The sequence below is a fragment of the Caretta caretta genome, chromosome 9 (genome assembly GCF_965140235.1).
Source record: "Caretta caretta isolate rCarCar2 chromosome 9, rCarCar1.hap1, whole genome shotgun sequence".
NCBI classification, from domain to species: domain Eukaryota; kingdom Metazoa; phylum Chordata; order Testudines; family Cheloniidae; genus Caretta; species Caretta caretta.
In genome coordinates this window covers 33,301,762-33,317,522 of record NC_134214.1, presented here as the reverse complement: position 1 = coordinate 33,317,522, position 15,761 = coordinate 33,301,762, and the positions used below count along the sequence as shown (strand labels likewise).

The following is a 15,761-nucleotide window of genomic DNA, read 5'->3' as shown; positions in this document are numbered from 1 at the left end:
CCAGTTCCCTCAGCCTCTCCTCATAAGTCATGTGTTCCAGACCCCTAATCATTTTTGTTGCCCTTCGCTGGACTCTCTCCAATTTATCCACGTCCTTCTTGTAGTGTGGGGCCCAAAACTGGACACAGTACTCCAGATGAGGCCTCACCAATGTCGAATAGAGGGGGACGATCACGTCCCTCAATCTGCTCGCTATGCCCCTACTTATACATCCCAAAATGCCATTGGCCTTCTTGGCAACAAGGGCACACTGCTGACTCATATCCAGCTTCTCGTCCACTGTCACCCCTAGGTCCTTTTCCGCAGAGCTACTGCCTAGCCATTCGGTCCCTAGTCTGTAGCTGTGCATTGGGTTCTTCTGTCCTAAGTGCAGGACCCTGCACTTATCCTTATTGAACCTCATCAGATTTCTTTTGGCCCAATCCTCCAGTTTGTCTAGGTCCCTCTGTATCCTATCCCTGCCCTCCAGCGTATCTACCACTCCTCCCAGTTTAGTATCATCCGCAAATTTGCTGAGAGTGCAATCCACACCATCCTCCAGATCATTTATGAAGATATTGAACAAAACCGGCCCCAGGACCGACCCCTGGGGCACTCCACTTGACACCGTGTAGCTTCCTCTAGGGAGGTTTTCGGTTCATCTTGGGTCCAATGGATCTGTTGTACCCAGTGTAAGGCTGCTTGGTTGGGAGAGGTCATGGGTAATTCTGGATAAAATAGACAAAAAGGGACTCTGTCTTGTAAAGGCATGTTCTGTGTTATTGTATGTAAACTCCACATGGGGTAGTAATGAGGACTAGTCATTCTGGTGATCGTTTATGTAGCCCGGTAGGTACTGTTCCAAAATTTGGTTTGTTCTTTCTGCTTGACCATTTGACTGGGGGTGATAGGTGGAGGAGAGATGGGAGCAAATGCCCAACTTTTGGAGAACTCCATGCTAGAAGTGAGAGAGAAATTATGAATCACAGTAAGAGATGTAGATGCACTCCAGAAGGCCATGGAGGTGGACAACTTGATCTGTACAGAGCTGGATGGTTTTCTGGGTGGAGGGCAGATGAGTGCAGGGGTTGAAGTGTGCCATCTTGGTGAGGAGAACCACTACGCAGGGGTCAGCAACGTGTCCATACATGGACACAAGTGTCCGTGGTAAAAATTTTGAGGTCTGTGATAATTTTTTAAAAAATCGAATGACTGAATGACATAACGCCCCCGCCCCCCCACCATGTCGATCACTAAGTACGGTAATTTTGTCAAGTGTCTGTTGCGCAACATGGTGGTGCCGATCCCTGCCTCCACAGTCAGGATGGTTGTGAACCCATTGGACTCAGGTAACTCTACTCTGAAATCTAAGGTGATGACTGCCCAGGAGTTAGTTGGAGCCTTGAGAGGTTGCAGGAGGCTGAGGGGTTTGTCATGCAATGCCTTGGAGTGGTCACACACATTACAAGAGGCAGTGTAGGCCTCCACTGTGACGTGCGAGGCCACTAGAAAGATGAGAAATTAGGCATTGGGTCTTGACTCTACCAAAATGTCCTGTGAAGGGTGAGTCGTACTTCCTGGGCCATAATTCCTGGAGATCCAGGAGGATCTGAGCTGGGATAACCTATGTGCCCTTTCACGTAGGTTATCCCAGCTCAGATGTCGTGGGGCTCCCTGCTTATGGCTTCCTGCTCATCAGAAGGGATCCTCTGGTCATATCAGGGCAAGCAGATTTTGGTGGGAGGTTCCACCCAGGAAGTTATGAGGTTTAAGAATGTTGGAGATTTTGGAGTTCAAGCCCATCATGTCAGTGTAGTGTTCTCCCTTCTGGGACAGAGTGTCAGATTTGCTATTTTTCGTTCCTGGACAATAAGAGATTACAAAGTTGTAACATGAGAAAACAAAGCCCACTGGAGTTGCTGCTGGATGAGAGCTTTCACCTTATGCAACTATTCTAAATTCTTATGGACAGGGTACAGGGCCCTTTTAAGATAGTGACCCCGTTCCTCAAAGGCAGTTTCGGTCACCAGGAATTCTTTATCCAAAATACCATTGTTTTGTTCTACGGGGGTGAGTTTCCAGGAGTAAAAGGCACATGGGTATAATAGTTGCTGAGAGCTGTGTTTCTGGGAAAATACTGCCCTGATCACCACATTAGAAGCGTCAGCTTCAATGATAAAGGCTTGTTTCGTCTCTAGGTGATCTAGTGTGGGAGTTGAGGTAAATGCAACTTTCAATTGCTGAAAGGCCTGTTGGGCCCCAGGAGACCAAAGTAACTTACTAGTTTTGTGAAGTAGGGCAATAGGGGGGTGCAGTGTGCTTTGAAAACCTCAGGATGAATCGCCGATAGAAATTTGCGAATCTCAGGAAGCTCTGTAGTTCTTGGATGTTCTGTGGAACTGCCCACTCAAGATCTGCCATCGTCTTACAAGGGTCCATTTCAATACCCTCGGCGGATAGGATGAACCGTAAGAATTTGAATGGAGGCCTGACCAAAAACACACTTCTTCGACTTAGCGTAGATACAATGTTGGCGAAGCCATCCAAGGATGCAACGGATAAGCATAGTGTGTTGTTCAGCACTGTCTGAAAAAATAAGTATGTTGTCCAGGTATATCATATATTGGTTCAGAATATTTTGGAACACATTGTTAATGGAATGTTGAAATGTGGCAGGGGCACTGGTTAAACTGATAGGCTTCATGATGTATTCAAAATGTCCACAGTGGGTTCAAAAGGCAGCCTTCCTCTTATCCCTTACAAGGTTATATGCACCTCAGAGGTCCAACTTTGTGTATATATAGGCATGCCCCATGCAGTCCAGTAATTCAGGAGTTAGAGGTAAGGGGTATCAGTTCCTAATGGTGACCTCATATAGTGTTTGGTAGTCCATACAAAGTTAGAGGCTACCATCCTTCTTCTTAACTAAGAGGACAGGTACCCCAGTAGGTGAGGTGGACTTGTAATAAAGCCCTTGGGCAGGTTCTCCTGCAGGAAGGTGCGAAGGTCGACCAGTTCAGGTTCAGACATGGCATAAATATGACCAAATGGTATTTTTGTTCCCAGTTTCAGTCATAATCCTTGTGGGGGGGTAGGATTTCTCCATTCTTTTTTCAAATACATTGGCAAAATCACTGTGCTGGGGTAGAAGTTGAGGCGCAGGATCAACGAGAGAGTCTGTTGGACCAACAACCGGCTTGTGATTGTTGGGGTTCTACTATGCACTCTCTACGTCCTGGGATCAAGCAGTGCAGCCAGCAATATTCTGAAAAGAAACTGACCCTTTAGTTCATGCCAGTGAATGAGAAGGTTATGGAGGAAATACCCAGGATCAGGGGAAAATGAAAGGAGCAAATGGCACTAACCAGCAGCATCTCTCGGTGCCCTTGGATGGTGACATGCAGAGCCACAGTCTCTGTGACCACTGGCCAGCGGGATAGAGGGACCAGTCAGTTGTCTCTACTAGGTCTGGAATAGGCTTGGGCCTTAGGGGAATCTGCATGGTCCAGACTGCATCCAGGTCAATAAAGTTATCACCTAAGTCAATCTGAGCCTGTGGTGGAGGGACTGGAAGGCAGCACCCTGGGACATGTAACTCAAATGCAGTGAATATTGATGTAATACAACTTTGAAACTTTGCTATGAATAAGAAAAATGCTGCTTTTAACCATCTTAATTTAAATGAAACTAATACAGAAACAGTTAACTTACCTTGTCAAATCTTTTTTTAAACGTCCCCTTAATTTTTCTAGTAGTTTACATTTAACACAGTACTATAGTGTACAGTATTTGCTTTTGCGGGGGGAGGGGGTCTCTGCTGCCTGATCGCATACTTCTACTTCCAAATGAGGTGTATGGTTGCCCAGTCAGTTCGTAACTGTGGTGTTCATAATCCTGAGGTCCTACTGTACTGCATTTACTGCTAGGTGCCTGAGTACCAGGATCATATAGACAAAGTGGAGAGAATTCAGAGAAGAATAAAACAAAATTAAAAAACTGGAGGGATTGATTTAGCAGGAAAGATTGAAAAGGATTTAGCTGTTTACAAGTATTAAAAGAGGATGTAAACACCACAGAAGAAAAGGAATTACACGAGGTGGTACAAAGGGGTATAAGTACTATACGAATTAAGGAACGCAATTAAAAAAGAGAATGTTTGAGTATAAACCAAAAAAAATCTTAATAGTGAGGTCTGCTGGATTTTTGGAAGAATGTTTCAAGAGAATTATGAACACCTCATAGCTTGCATAATTTAAAGTTAGCCTAGACAAAATACTTTAAAATATACTGGAAGGAAAAATCCTACATTGGCAGATGATGGATTAAATTGCCTATCCGGCCTTTTCCATCTCTTAGCTTCCATTATTCTATTTGTATTTTTTTGTGAGTATAACATATGCCAGAAGATATACATACCACTCCTTACTTAGTAGAATTTATAGCTCAAATCTGAGAAAACTAGTTTGGATTTGTAATAATTTGTTAACTGTAAATAAAGCAGCTTTGTTTTGAAATGAAAGGGGAGCCCACTGTGAACATATCCCTTTCCAAATCTAAATTACAGAGCTCCTGTAATTAGGTCTTAAACAAAACACAACTCCAAAATCTCCAAAAAATACAGATCACTAATAAAGATGCATATTAAAATTAAATAAACAAATAGCACATTCAAGAACATGTTGTTTTTTTTTGTTTTTTTTTGAAGAACAGATGTTTAAAACAATAAACACAGGAACAATGCAACAAAATTACAAAGTTGGAACCAGTTTAAAAATGAATACAATTTTCATTGTTTTCTAAATCTACTCATTAGTTCATAGCACAATATAAAAAACTTGTATTTAATATCTCTTATGTGCGCAAAATGGGATTGGACAGGTTTCAGCTAAGTCTTGTTGCTGCTGCTTTGCTGACATCAAAGTTCAGCAATGAGCAGAGAAGAGTTAGAGGTATGCTGGTCAATGTCCAAATTTTGAGCATATCCTATCCTATGCAAGACTCCTATTGATGTTTGTGGTAGCTCTGTTCATGGAACAAAACTAGAATATTATATTTTATATTATAAATGCTAAGGGTTTTCAGAATTGTGTTTATCTAGAAAACATCCAGAAATGTATCTGCTTACCTTTTTAAATTGGAGTTGTTCTGTTTTTGGAAGATACATGTAAGATTATCCCTATGCATTGGGAGGGAATGTAAAGGCATTTACAAATCTCTTTCTTTGTTGGGTTTCTTTGAATCACAGTTCAAATTGCTGTAATTTTTGGTGCCAACATTCTGGAGCATATCTTCAATCTGTGCCGGGGTAACTTTGACTTCTTGGAACGGCTTCCTGACTCATTGCTCCTGTACATCATTTCCTTTCTGGAGCTTGAAGATATTGCCAGGCTTTCTCAAGTTTCACACAGATTTGAAACGGTAAAAAACATTTACAATTTATTTCAAGTATTAGTTTTGCTTTGGCACATTCTCCTCATTTAGTTCACTTTTAACACACACATCCTTTACACATGTCTACCTTTAAGATTATTCAGGTAATAAACACTATTCCTAGTATTAAGTATTTGAAGGATTGGACCCATGCTTTATAGCATACAGAGTATTTAAGATCTTGCTGTCATTGCACGGCTTTAGCAGTGCAAGATCAGGCTCCATGGAGGATACTACACTCTTGTGTATTACAAAAGCATTCTTAATGGATAGTCTCAACTTTAAAGAAATCATAGAAATATTTTAAAGAAAATTACCCATGCAACCCTGCTGATGTCAGTGGGCTTATGATGATACAGCTGAGGCTATAATTTGTCATAATGTAATATCAATTACAATTAGCAGTACAAAAATATCAGTATTGTTGTTTTCAGAATCAACCGTATTCAAAAGTTAAGTTAGTTAGGCGAATTCACCTGTGGTGTGGAGTGCTTTATTATATGGAACTATGAGGGGCTTTACCAGGTATTCGCTGCCCCTGCCAGAGGCCCCACCAACTTGGCACATCCTACCATAAGAAGGTACCCTGCTGGAAGGGAAGAGCAGTGACTTCAGACCTCCAGAGGTTGCATAGAGAGGTGTCTCTTGATCAGCTGCAAACAGAACCAGTGAGAGTTGGTCCTCCGGTACCTAGAAGGGCTGGGAGCAGGCAGGAGCCAATCAAAGCCCAGTAGGCCAGATGAAAAGGGCTGGCAGCTTTTACTAGGAACCAATTCTGAATGAGGCCAGGACAGGGTCAGCTGGCTTGGACTGACTAGTTTTATTGGGCCAGTTTGCAGCCAGATAATCTTCAGTGTCCTAACCCAAGAAACCTGGCTTAGCCAGGGGCCTAGCCTTGACAACATTGGCCTTGGGTCTCTATGAAGGACTAGTGTTTGTTATGGACTTTAACATCCATGTGGTTATTTTGATTTCACGTTTAATATGGTTTCTTCTAACCCCGGAAAGAGACTGGACTGAGAGCTGACCTGGCCAGAGGGTTAGGCCATTGAGGTGGCAGACCATTGCAGATGCAGGACACAAGAGGGTAAAGAGGATGAGTCTCTGCAACACTGTGAACTGACATGAATGGGCACTCTGGCAGTGAGTGCATGATGTAATATTGACCATATAATCAAATAGTATTTAGGTCTTTTCTTTTACAAAGTAAACCTTTCTTTTTCACCTTTTGGATACTCAGAATCTCAACTGAGGAGAAATAATATTTCTAAACTATGCTAATATTCTTGTGGACATTGGGCTCAGTTATGACAGTAAAGCAAAGCATGCAATAGAAGCAATGGAATAGACTCACCAGCCCAGCCAAAGCTTCCGGAGGCTTTTGCCTCATGTACATACAGTGCCTCCAGGAGTGGAGGGTGAACATGGCTGCTGTGCCATATTTGAACTGGGTGACCAGGGATAGTCAATTTTTTTTTCTTCTGGTCACGGTCCAAATTTCTTGGTCAAGGTATAGTCAAGATCCAGACTCCAGAGAAAATAATAAAAAATAACGATGATAATAAGTAATAAATAAAAAGATGTTGGGGTCTGTTCAAAAGCATCTGGCGGTCTGGATTTGGCTCACAGTCTGCCTATTGACTACCCCTGCTGGGTACACTGTCCTGATCACTGGGCCCAATGATTAGGGCTCGGGCAGTGCCATGACTCTGCCCCTCATTTTCTCTGAAGAGGAAACACTGACCATGAGCACTAAACTGGAGCAGTCTTTGTGTTCAAGGGAATGAAAAGACTGCTATTTCTGTGAGATTGTAGTAAATTATTTATCATTTCTTTCCCAACCATGGATCCTTGCAGGACACAGCAGGGCCCTTTTTCATTACCAAATTATCAACCCAAAGCTTTTTTTCTTCCTTTCCAAGATAAATTAAAGAAATAGGTAGCTGCGTCCTCTCATTTCCAGTCCTTACCAAATATTCTGGCTAAGTATCATGGCCACAAGTATCCTGCAAAGACTCCTATGTAATATCCAGTTTTGTTACTGGTGGCTCTTGCTGTGTGCCATCTTTTGCCCTCCATCCCATTATTACTACAGTCCACCTTCTATTTCCTGTTCTTGCCAAAGACCCAGATTATCAGCAAAAATATTCTTACACTTTTAAATATGTTCACTTTTATTTGCTTGCATACTCACATGTTTATTTCTTTTCTCACCAGGTAATTCTAAGCATAAATCTCATCATGTTTTTCTGTCCAGAATTTAGTAGGTTTATTCCAATGCCAGTTTCAAAGTATTTTTACTTTTGTATTTTCACTGTGTAATATTTTAAAACAAAGACAGTGTAAAAGAAGCTGTTTTATAAAATCAAGTAAGGAATGACTGCAGTTGCCGTAATCTGAACACCACCACTCAAGCACTGCGAGTTTTTCAAAATATCAGTGTTTACTGAAATACATAACATGGTATTTTCCATCACAGTCTCAGTAGATTTCTTAGATTTACCTTGTTTGTGGATTTTAAATGGTTCTATAAAGGCAATTATTTTAATTGTAAAAATTGTTACTTATCTTTCTATGAACTAAAATAACCACCAGAGGGAGCTATATCCACGATGCAAACCTGAAGATAAACATTTCTGATGTTCTGTAACTATAGAGTCTGATTTGCTCACACTTACACTGGTGTAAAACTAGTGTAAATCCATGAGTTCTGGGGAGTTACTTCCAATTTAAGCCACTGTAATAGAGAGCATAATCTCACCAAAGTTTCTAACACTGAAAGCTGGCTGTTGTGTTATATATTCTGAAATCCACTGTGACTGAAAGAAGAAAACAATAATATTGAATTGAGATTTGCACTGTATGTTTTAATATTGTGTATGAAGTACTAAAAAGATTGTCTCCAATATTTTCAATTTAATACAATTACCAATTTTCTAGGCACAACAGAACAGAGAAATATAACAATCAATCAGAAATTTTAGGAAAGCTTTTAAAATTCATCCCTTTTTCTTCTTTCAGCAGTATTTGAAGCAGTATTTCCCATGATCCCTGTCTTCCTATTTTGGTCAGACAACCCAGCATATAATATGCTGGTAATATAACCACCACTGCTCAGCAGTGGAACAGATATTGGAACCAAATTGTAGTATTACATCAGTGCAATTCCATTGACTACAGAGGGGTTGTACCAATAAACTCATTGTAAAACTTATGTGAGGAGAGAATCAGATTCAGTATCTTCCAGGATCACTTATTTTAAAGATTGGATATAATGATTATACTGATGCACCCAGTCTTCCTAATAATTACTCTTTTATGATGGTTGTATCATACCTGAAAAAAACCTTCATTTACTCTTTCTGCTTATGCTATAATGGCCTATATGATTGTTTTCACACCATTCTATTTATGCAGTCATTCAAAAGTGGGAAGCGTCACCCAGGAATCACAACCCATCTCCAGAACTGAATAGCTCACAATTCTTGTGAAAGCTTCTTTCAGTTGCATAGGGCCATTGGGCCAAATTAATCTGATGTAAATCCAGAGAGTCTGATAGTATAACACCACAAATAAATAGATTTGTCCCTTTTTCTTTACCACAAACACATGTATATATATTTGTGATATGATTTGTAAATAACATAGGCCAAATTTTCTGGTATAGACCAGCACAGCTCCATTGATTTCAGTGGAGCTGTGCCAATATATATCAGCGGACAGTGTGGCCCTGTGTCCTCTTTGTCACAACAGATGGAGAAAATATTTTTGAACAGTATATTGAAAGAAACCATGACAATAATTTACAGAATATATAATACCATGTACAAGACCAACAAAGACATATAACAAGGGTCAAATCCTACAACCTGGACTCAGTCCTTACTTGGGCAAAACTTGTACTGAAGTTATTGTAAATTTACCTAAAGAAGGTCTGTGGGATTTTTTTCCCAAAAGATCACATTCTTATATATAAAGCTAACTTAATATACAATGGGCTGAGTTGCCCTATGCCGGGTTTTTGCAAACAAAATGGTCAGTAAACATTGAATAGGTCTGGCTATGTTTGTTTAAACCAGATTAACCCTGCCTACTTTCTCTTATAAATAGATATGCAACTCTGACACACTGTGGGAGAAAATTGTGCAGAATTTGTGTGGTACAATTACCCCTGAAATGAGAGCACTGGCAGAGGAAGTGGGTTGGAAGCAGTTCTTCTTCACAAACAAGCTTCAGCTTCAGCTGCAGCTCCGAAGAAGGAGGCAGAAACAAGATGATTCAAAGACTAAATAAAGCAGCATGCTTTTTCATTATGGGCAAAAGTTGCAAGTGCGGACTTGTATATTACATTATAATTGGTTACTTTTACTGAAAAGAATTAGACTATTAAAACAGTAGACATAAAGCATAATGGAAGCAATACATAAACAACATTACCTTTTATAGACTGGAATCTTTTTAATCAGGCTCCCAGCTACCACCAGCAATAGAAAAGGTTCAAGCTCCCTTGAACTTCTTGACTCTGAGATATAATAAGTTTACATATACAGTGGTTACCATTCAAACAGTCAGCATTTGACAACAGATATCATAATGTTGCCACAGTTATTTCCTAAGAAATAGGGAGAAATGTGGTATGTCAGTTCTTATTGTGTAGAAACCATTGGTAAATGCTGACTGTTTACTGGCCACCATGGCAAATGTGAAATGTTAAAAGGTGACCAGCATGTATCTTGGGTCCAAAATTTGAACTACATTAAAATGAATTTAAAATTAGTGAACGTCTTCTGTAGTCTAGATATCTAAAATTCAAACAAATAAGCAAATCAGCACTCTGTCACTAAGGGGAAACGTCATTAGAGACCAAGAACTGAATGGGTATGTATACCAAATTACCCTTTTCCTTTTAGACAGCTACTTCAGGTCATGGTTTGGGAACACTGGAAGGATGGTATATGGGTGAAATTTTCACTGCTTCTGTCTATGCAGGAACTTCTGATGATAATGGACTAGAGTTGCCTGTGTTGTGACTCTGGTACCTTTGAGTTCTACATTCACTTAAGTATATTTTCAATTAAAAAATAATATTTACTATTGGCTCTTTGCATTGTAGCACATCAATAATGTTCCTACCAAACAGAGCTGACAAATCCATTAAAAAAATATTTTACATAGCTTAGAATTTCATCTTAATTGTTAATTACAACATTAACGTCAACAATCCAGAGGTCAAGTATTACTATCCTTAAATTATTAATTAATGTCTACCATGTGTTATTGACTAGGTTTAAATATTGAGCATTAATACCAATGCTTGCATTTTTTCCATAAAATGGCCTAAAAGCTGCATGATTTACTCAGCTAAACTCCCACAAACTTCAGTTAGTCTTCTTAAGAAAGGCCTGCAGGATTTGGCACTGTACTAATGATCACAAAAAAATAAGGCCTACGTGGTTGCACTGGAATGCCTAAAGTTAGTCACCTGAATTCACTAAAAAGTGGCCTGATTTATTTTATATGTTGAGCTGATGTTGATGTGAGTTCATAGTATTCAGTACCTCTGAAAATCAGGTCATTTTGTTTAGGTGCCTAAATATGGATGTAGGTGATTAGCTTTAGGCACCCAAGTAAAGCCAAAATGCTCAAAGTGACCTAGTTTATTTATAACACAAACTTTTATAATGCAAATGGTCCTTATTCACAAAAGTAGTCTTACTGAAACCAAGACTTAACTTATTGTTGTCTTATTGTATGAGTAAGGACTACGCTTGTGAGAGAGGGTTCCTGGGATTGGACCCCTAAATATGTAGCTGGTTTTTTGAAATGTTTTAGTAGAGCCATGTATATTTTGGTTATAGTAAGAATAGATATAAGGAACTTAATCCTGACCAAATGCCACTAACAATTTCTACAATAATCTGAGTATGGCCACCAGGGTGACTGATGCACTGATAAATGATCAAACTAAGTGTAATGATCAAACTAAGGTGCTAATTACAGTAGCATGAAAGGCAGCTAGACAAGTTTTGATCTTTAACTTCTCTAATTTTACAGGGTGGTGTGTTATTTTTTTATTGATGGAGCCTTGTATTATCATTATATTAAACATAAAATAAGTTGTGATTCTTTGTATCTAGTGCCAATTTTTCACCATTTTCCTCCTTCTCCAAGGTCACCATTCAAAGTGAAATGGTATTAAATATATATTCTATGGAAGTTTCTAATCTTTGTAAAACATGCAATGTATGGTATACCCTTGGACTTTATAGATAAATGTGACCATATTCATGCTATAAAGCTATTTACTTGCCAACAGTTTGCCAGAGGAATATTTTCCCTTTTTGTGATGTTCTTCAGTTACTTTACTTTAGAACAAATGCCATATTCTCTTTGGGCCAGATTCTCAAGTGGTACAAATTTGCATAGCTCCATTATCGTCAATGCTGGCCCATGATTTTTAAAAACTGGTTTAAATGTCAAGTATTAAAAATGCAGTTTGTAAATCTACTGTAAATTGTTAATTAAGAAATAAAAGTGTAGATTCTACAAAATGGTTTATTCAGATAGTCCAAAATATATTTTCTCTTATTTCATATTTTTTTCTGAATATGTCATTCTAGTAGTACTTTAAATTTTGGAAGAAATGTGCTAATCGGAGTAAATTTACTTTGCACTGGAATTATATACAGATATCCCCTAAATATTTTGCTAATAGTAAAGAGCATTCGGAAGAAGTCCCTGAACCTTTCAAACATTGAAGCATATTTTTAACTTTATCCATGTGAGTGGTTCACTTTAAGTCACTGGGACTTCTTACATTTATAAATTCATTGTGTCCATAAATGTGTAGGATCAGGACTTATGTGATTTTATTTAAAGATACTATGTTTACAAGATTCCAGTCCTTAGAGAATAAAACACTCAAAGGCAACTCTAAAATAAAAAAGGAATTTATAAAGAACTGCAATGCATAGCGAACATAGCTACTCGACAATGGAGCCTCTTTCCTCACCTTCATGAAAGCTTAGTGGATTTAGATTTCCCTGGATTTCCTTGGCAGTTTCTGCTCCCAGAATCTGCTCAGGGGGCCTTTCAGATTATGAAAGGAGAAGCCACGTAAATTCAGCATTAATTTAAATTGGTAATTATGCTGGATTGAGTGGGCGATGATGCCAAGAATGGCTATCTCCCCACTTCCTGGACCAACCAGGTTTCTGTCCCCTCTGCAGAGGTGAGGAGAATCATTTAGCCCTTACTTTGCAGGAGTATCTTTACTTTTAAAATGAAAAAGTGCATAATTAAAGAAGGAAAAAATATTGAAATATTTTATAATATAAAGTTTATTCTCATTACATGATCTAGTTATCCCAAAAAGAAGAAGAAGCTCTATAGAAAGACATATGCACATATCTTAAAAGAACAACATTTAATTCATTACAGTCATATGGAAATAAAAACAATTTGGACAAATGGAAAAGTGAAGTTTGAAGTATAAAAGACACATATCTTTAAAAAAAAAAAAAAGAAGGAAATTGACGGAAGATCACCATTTCCATATATATAGTAACCCAACAAAATAAGTCACTTTGATTAAAATAAGCTATCAGCAACATTCATACTAAACAAGACATTGAACCTGCACTTAAAGAATTGATGTTGGTTTCATAACTTCCCCTTATTTGTTCTGTTTATATGGATACCACAAATTGTTTTCAATAGATTCCAGCAGCATAAATCAATACTAAAGCAGAAACCTCATTTATGACAAAAAATAACCTTTATAAAGCTTAAACCCAGAAAATAAAATGACACTTTGTAGTTAATATAGGCACTACATCACAAGTTGTGTCTCTCAAAGCATGGAAAATATTAATGTAGCACCATACAAAACATTCTGTATTGTCCCTCTGTTATTTGATATTGTCAAAAAAGCAAGGCAATGCACTTAAATAGTTAAAACACTTCTCTTTTCCATGCTTTGCATTACATAGCTAATTTTACAGCAAGTAAACAACACTGAAAAAATCTGATCCGTTTTACATAGAGAATGTTGTGCTCTTACGTTGCAACACAATTAGTCGTAATTTAATAACTTTTGTGGTGAAATAAATTTCAATAAAATATCATGCTGTCTTCCATGCAACTGTTCCTAAACCTAAATGCATACTTTGGCCAGCTTCACCCAATATTCTCAAGTTCTATCCCTGAGAGATTGGTTATTTAGGTTAAATAATTAATTACTGAGGAAGGGCTGCAATAAAAATGTTTTACAGTTGCAAACTGTGTAAACAAGTAAGGTAGCCAGGAACTTCAAACTTTTTCTGGAAGCATCCTCCAGTCTGGAAAATCCTTGGCAAGATGTTTCACCTGCAAAGCATCAGGCTTAGGAAACTATACATAACATGCCATAACGTAATATTGGTAACTGTCTTAGATCTCAAACATCCCGTACAACAAATCAGCTAGAGGAAGTTATTAAAGGGATTGTTCTGCACATAGGCAAATTCTTTGGGCTTGTCTCCACTTACCAGCAGATTGAGGTTGCGACGATCGAGCTACCGGGGGTCGATTTAGCAGGTCAAGTGAAGACCCACTAAATTGACCGCAGATCGCTCTCCCGTCAACTCCAGTACTCCACCAGAACAAGAAGAATCATAGAATCATAGAATCATAGAATATAAGGGTTGGAAGGGACCCCAGAAGGTCATCTAGTCCAACCCCCTGCTCGAAGCAGGACTAAATCCCAGTTAAATCATCCCAGCCAGGGCTTTGTCAAGCCTGACCTTAAAAACCTCTAAGGAAGGAGATTCTACCACCTCCCTAGGTAACGCATTCCAGTGTTTCACCACCCTCTTAGTGAAAAAGTTTTTCCTAATATCCAATCTAAACCTCCCCCACTGCAACTTGAGACCATTACTCCTCGTTCTGTCATCTGCTACCATTGAGAACAGTCTAGAGCCATCCTCTTTGGAACCCCCTTTCAGGTAGTTGAAAGCAGCTATCAAATCCCCCCTCATTCTTCTCTTCTGCAGGCTAAACAATCCCAGCTCCCTCAGCCTCTCCTCATAACTCATGTGTTCCAGACCCCTAATCATTTTTGTTGCCCTTCGCTGGACTCTCTCCAATTTATCCACATCCTTCTTGAAGTGTGGGGCCCAAAACTGGACACAGTACTCCAGATGAGGCCTCACCAATGTCGAATAGAGGGGAACGATCACGTCCCTCAATCTGCTCGCTATGCCCCTACTTATACATCCCAAAATGCCATTGGCCTTCTTGGCAACAAGGGCACACTGCTGACTCATATCCAGCTTCTCGTCCACTGTCACCCCTAGGTCCTTTTCCGCAGAACTGCTGCCTAGCCATTCGGTCCCTAGTCTGTAGCTGTGCATTGGGTTCTTCCATCCTAAGTGCAGGACCCTGCACTTATCCTTATTGAACCTCATCAGATTTCTTTTGGCCCAATCCTCCAATTTGTCTAGGTCCTTCTGTATCCTATCCCTCCCCTCCAGCGTATCTACTACTCCTCCCAGTTTAGTATCATCCGCAAATTTGCTGAGAGTGCAATCCACACCATCCTCCAGATCATTTATGAAGATATTGAACAAAACCGGCCCCAGGACCGACCCTTGGGGCACTCCACTTGATACCAGCTGCCAACTAGACATGGAACCATTGATAACTACCCATTGAGCCCGACAATCTAGCCAGCTTTCTACCCACCTTATAGTGCATTCTTCCAGCCCATACTTCCTTAACTTGCTGACAAGAATACTGTGGGAGACCGTGTCAAAAGCTTTGCTAAAGTCAAGAAACAATACATCCACTGCTTTCCCTTCATCCACAGAACCAGTAATCTCATCATAAAAGGCGATTAGATTAGTCAGGCATGACCTTCCCTTGGTGAATCCATGCTGGCTGTTCCTGATCACTTTCCTCTCATGCAAGTGCTTCAGCATTGATTCTTTGAGGACCTGCTCCATGATTTTTCCAGGGACTGAGGTGAGGCTGACTGGCCTGTAGTTCCCAGGATCCTCCTTCTTCCCTTTTTTAAAGAGTAAAGGGAGTCAATGGGAGATGACATAGCCTAGTGTGGACCCTGCGATAAGTAGATCTAAGCCACCTCGACTTGAGTTACGCTACTATTGCATAGCTTAGATCAACTTTCCCCCATAGTGTAGACCTGCCCTTTCTGTATGGTGATAAAATGTAAGCAGAGTAGGGCCAAGTTCAGTCTTCCAGAACGTTGCTCTAAGCACACAGGACCTGATTTTGATCTCACACTGATGTAAATCCGGAATAACTCCATTGATGTCAATGGGCCTGATAATTAGTTGATGGAAATCCACTTC

At 39.6% G+C, this 15,761-nt stretch overlaps 1 protein-coding gene across 1 annotated transcript in view; it reads left to right on the top strand.

Annotated features, from left to right (window-relative positions):
• Window positions 1-12,002, top strand: part of FBXO36 (F-box protein 36) — a 278,670-nt gene extending 266,668 nt beyond the window's left edge. Inside the window, exons 3-4 of the mRNA XM_048865316.2 lie at window positions 5,225-5,397; window positions 9,520-12,002. Coding sequence (XP_048721273.1) covers window positions 5,225-5,397; window positions 9,520-9,702 — 356 coding nt within the window. The 3' untranslated portion in view covers window positions 9,703-12,002. The remainder of the gene's footprint in view (window positions 1-5,224; window positions 5,398-9,519) is intronic.
• The last annotated feature ends 3,759 nt before the right edge of the window (window positions 12,003-15,761 follow it).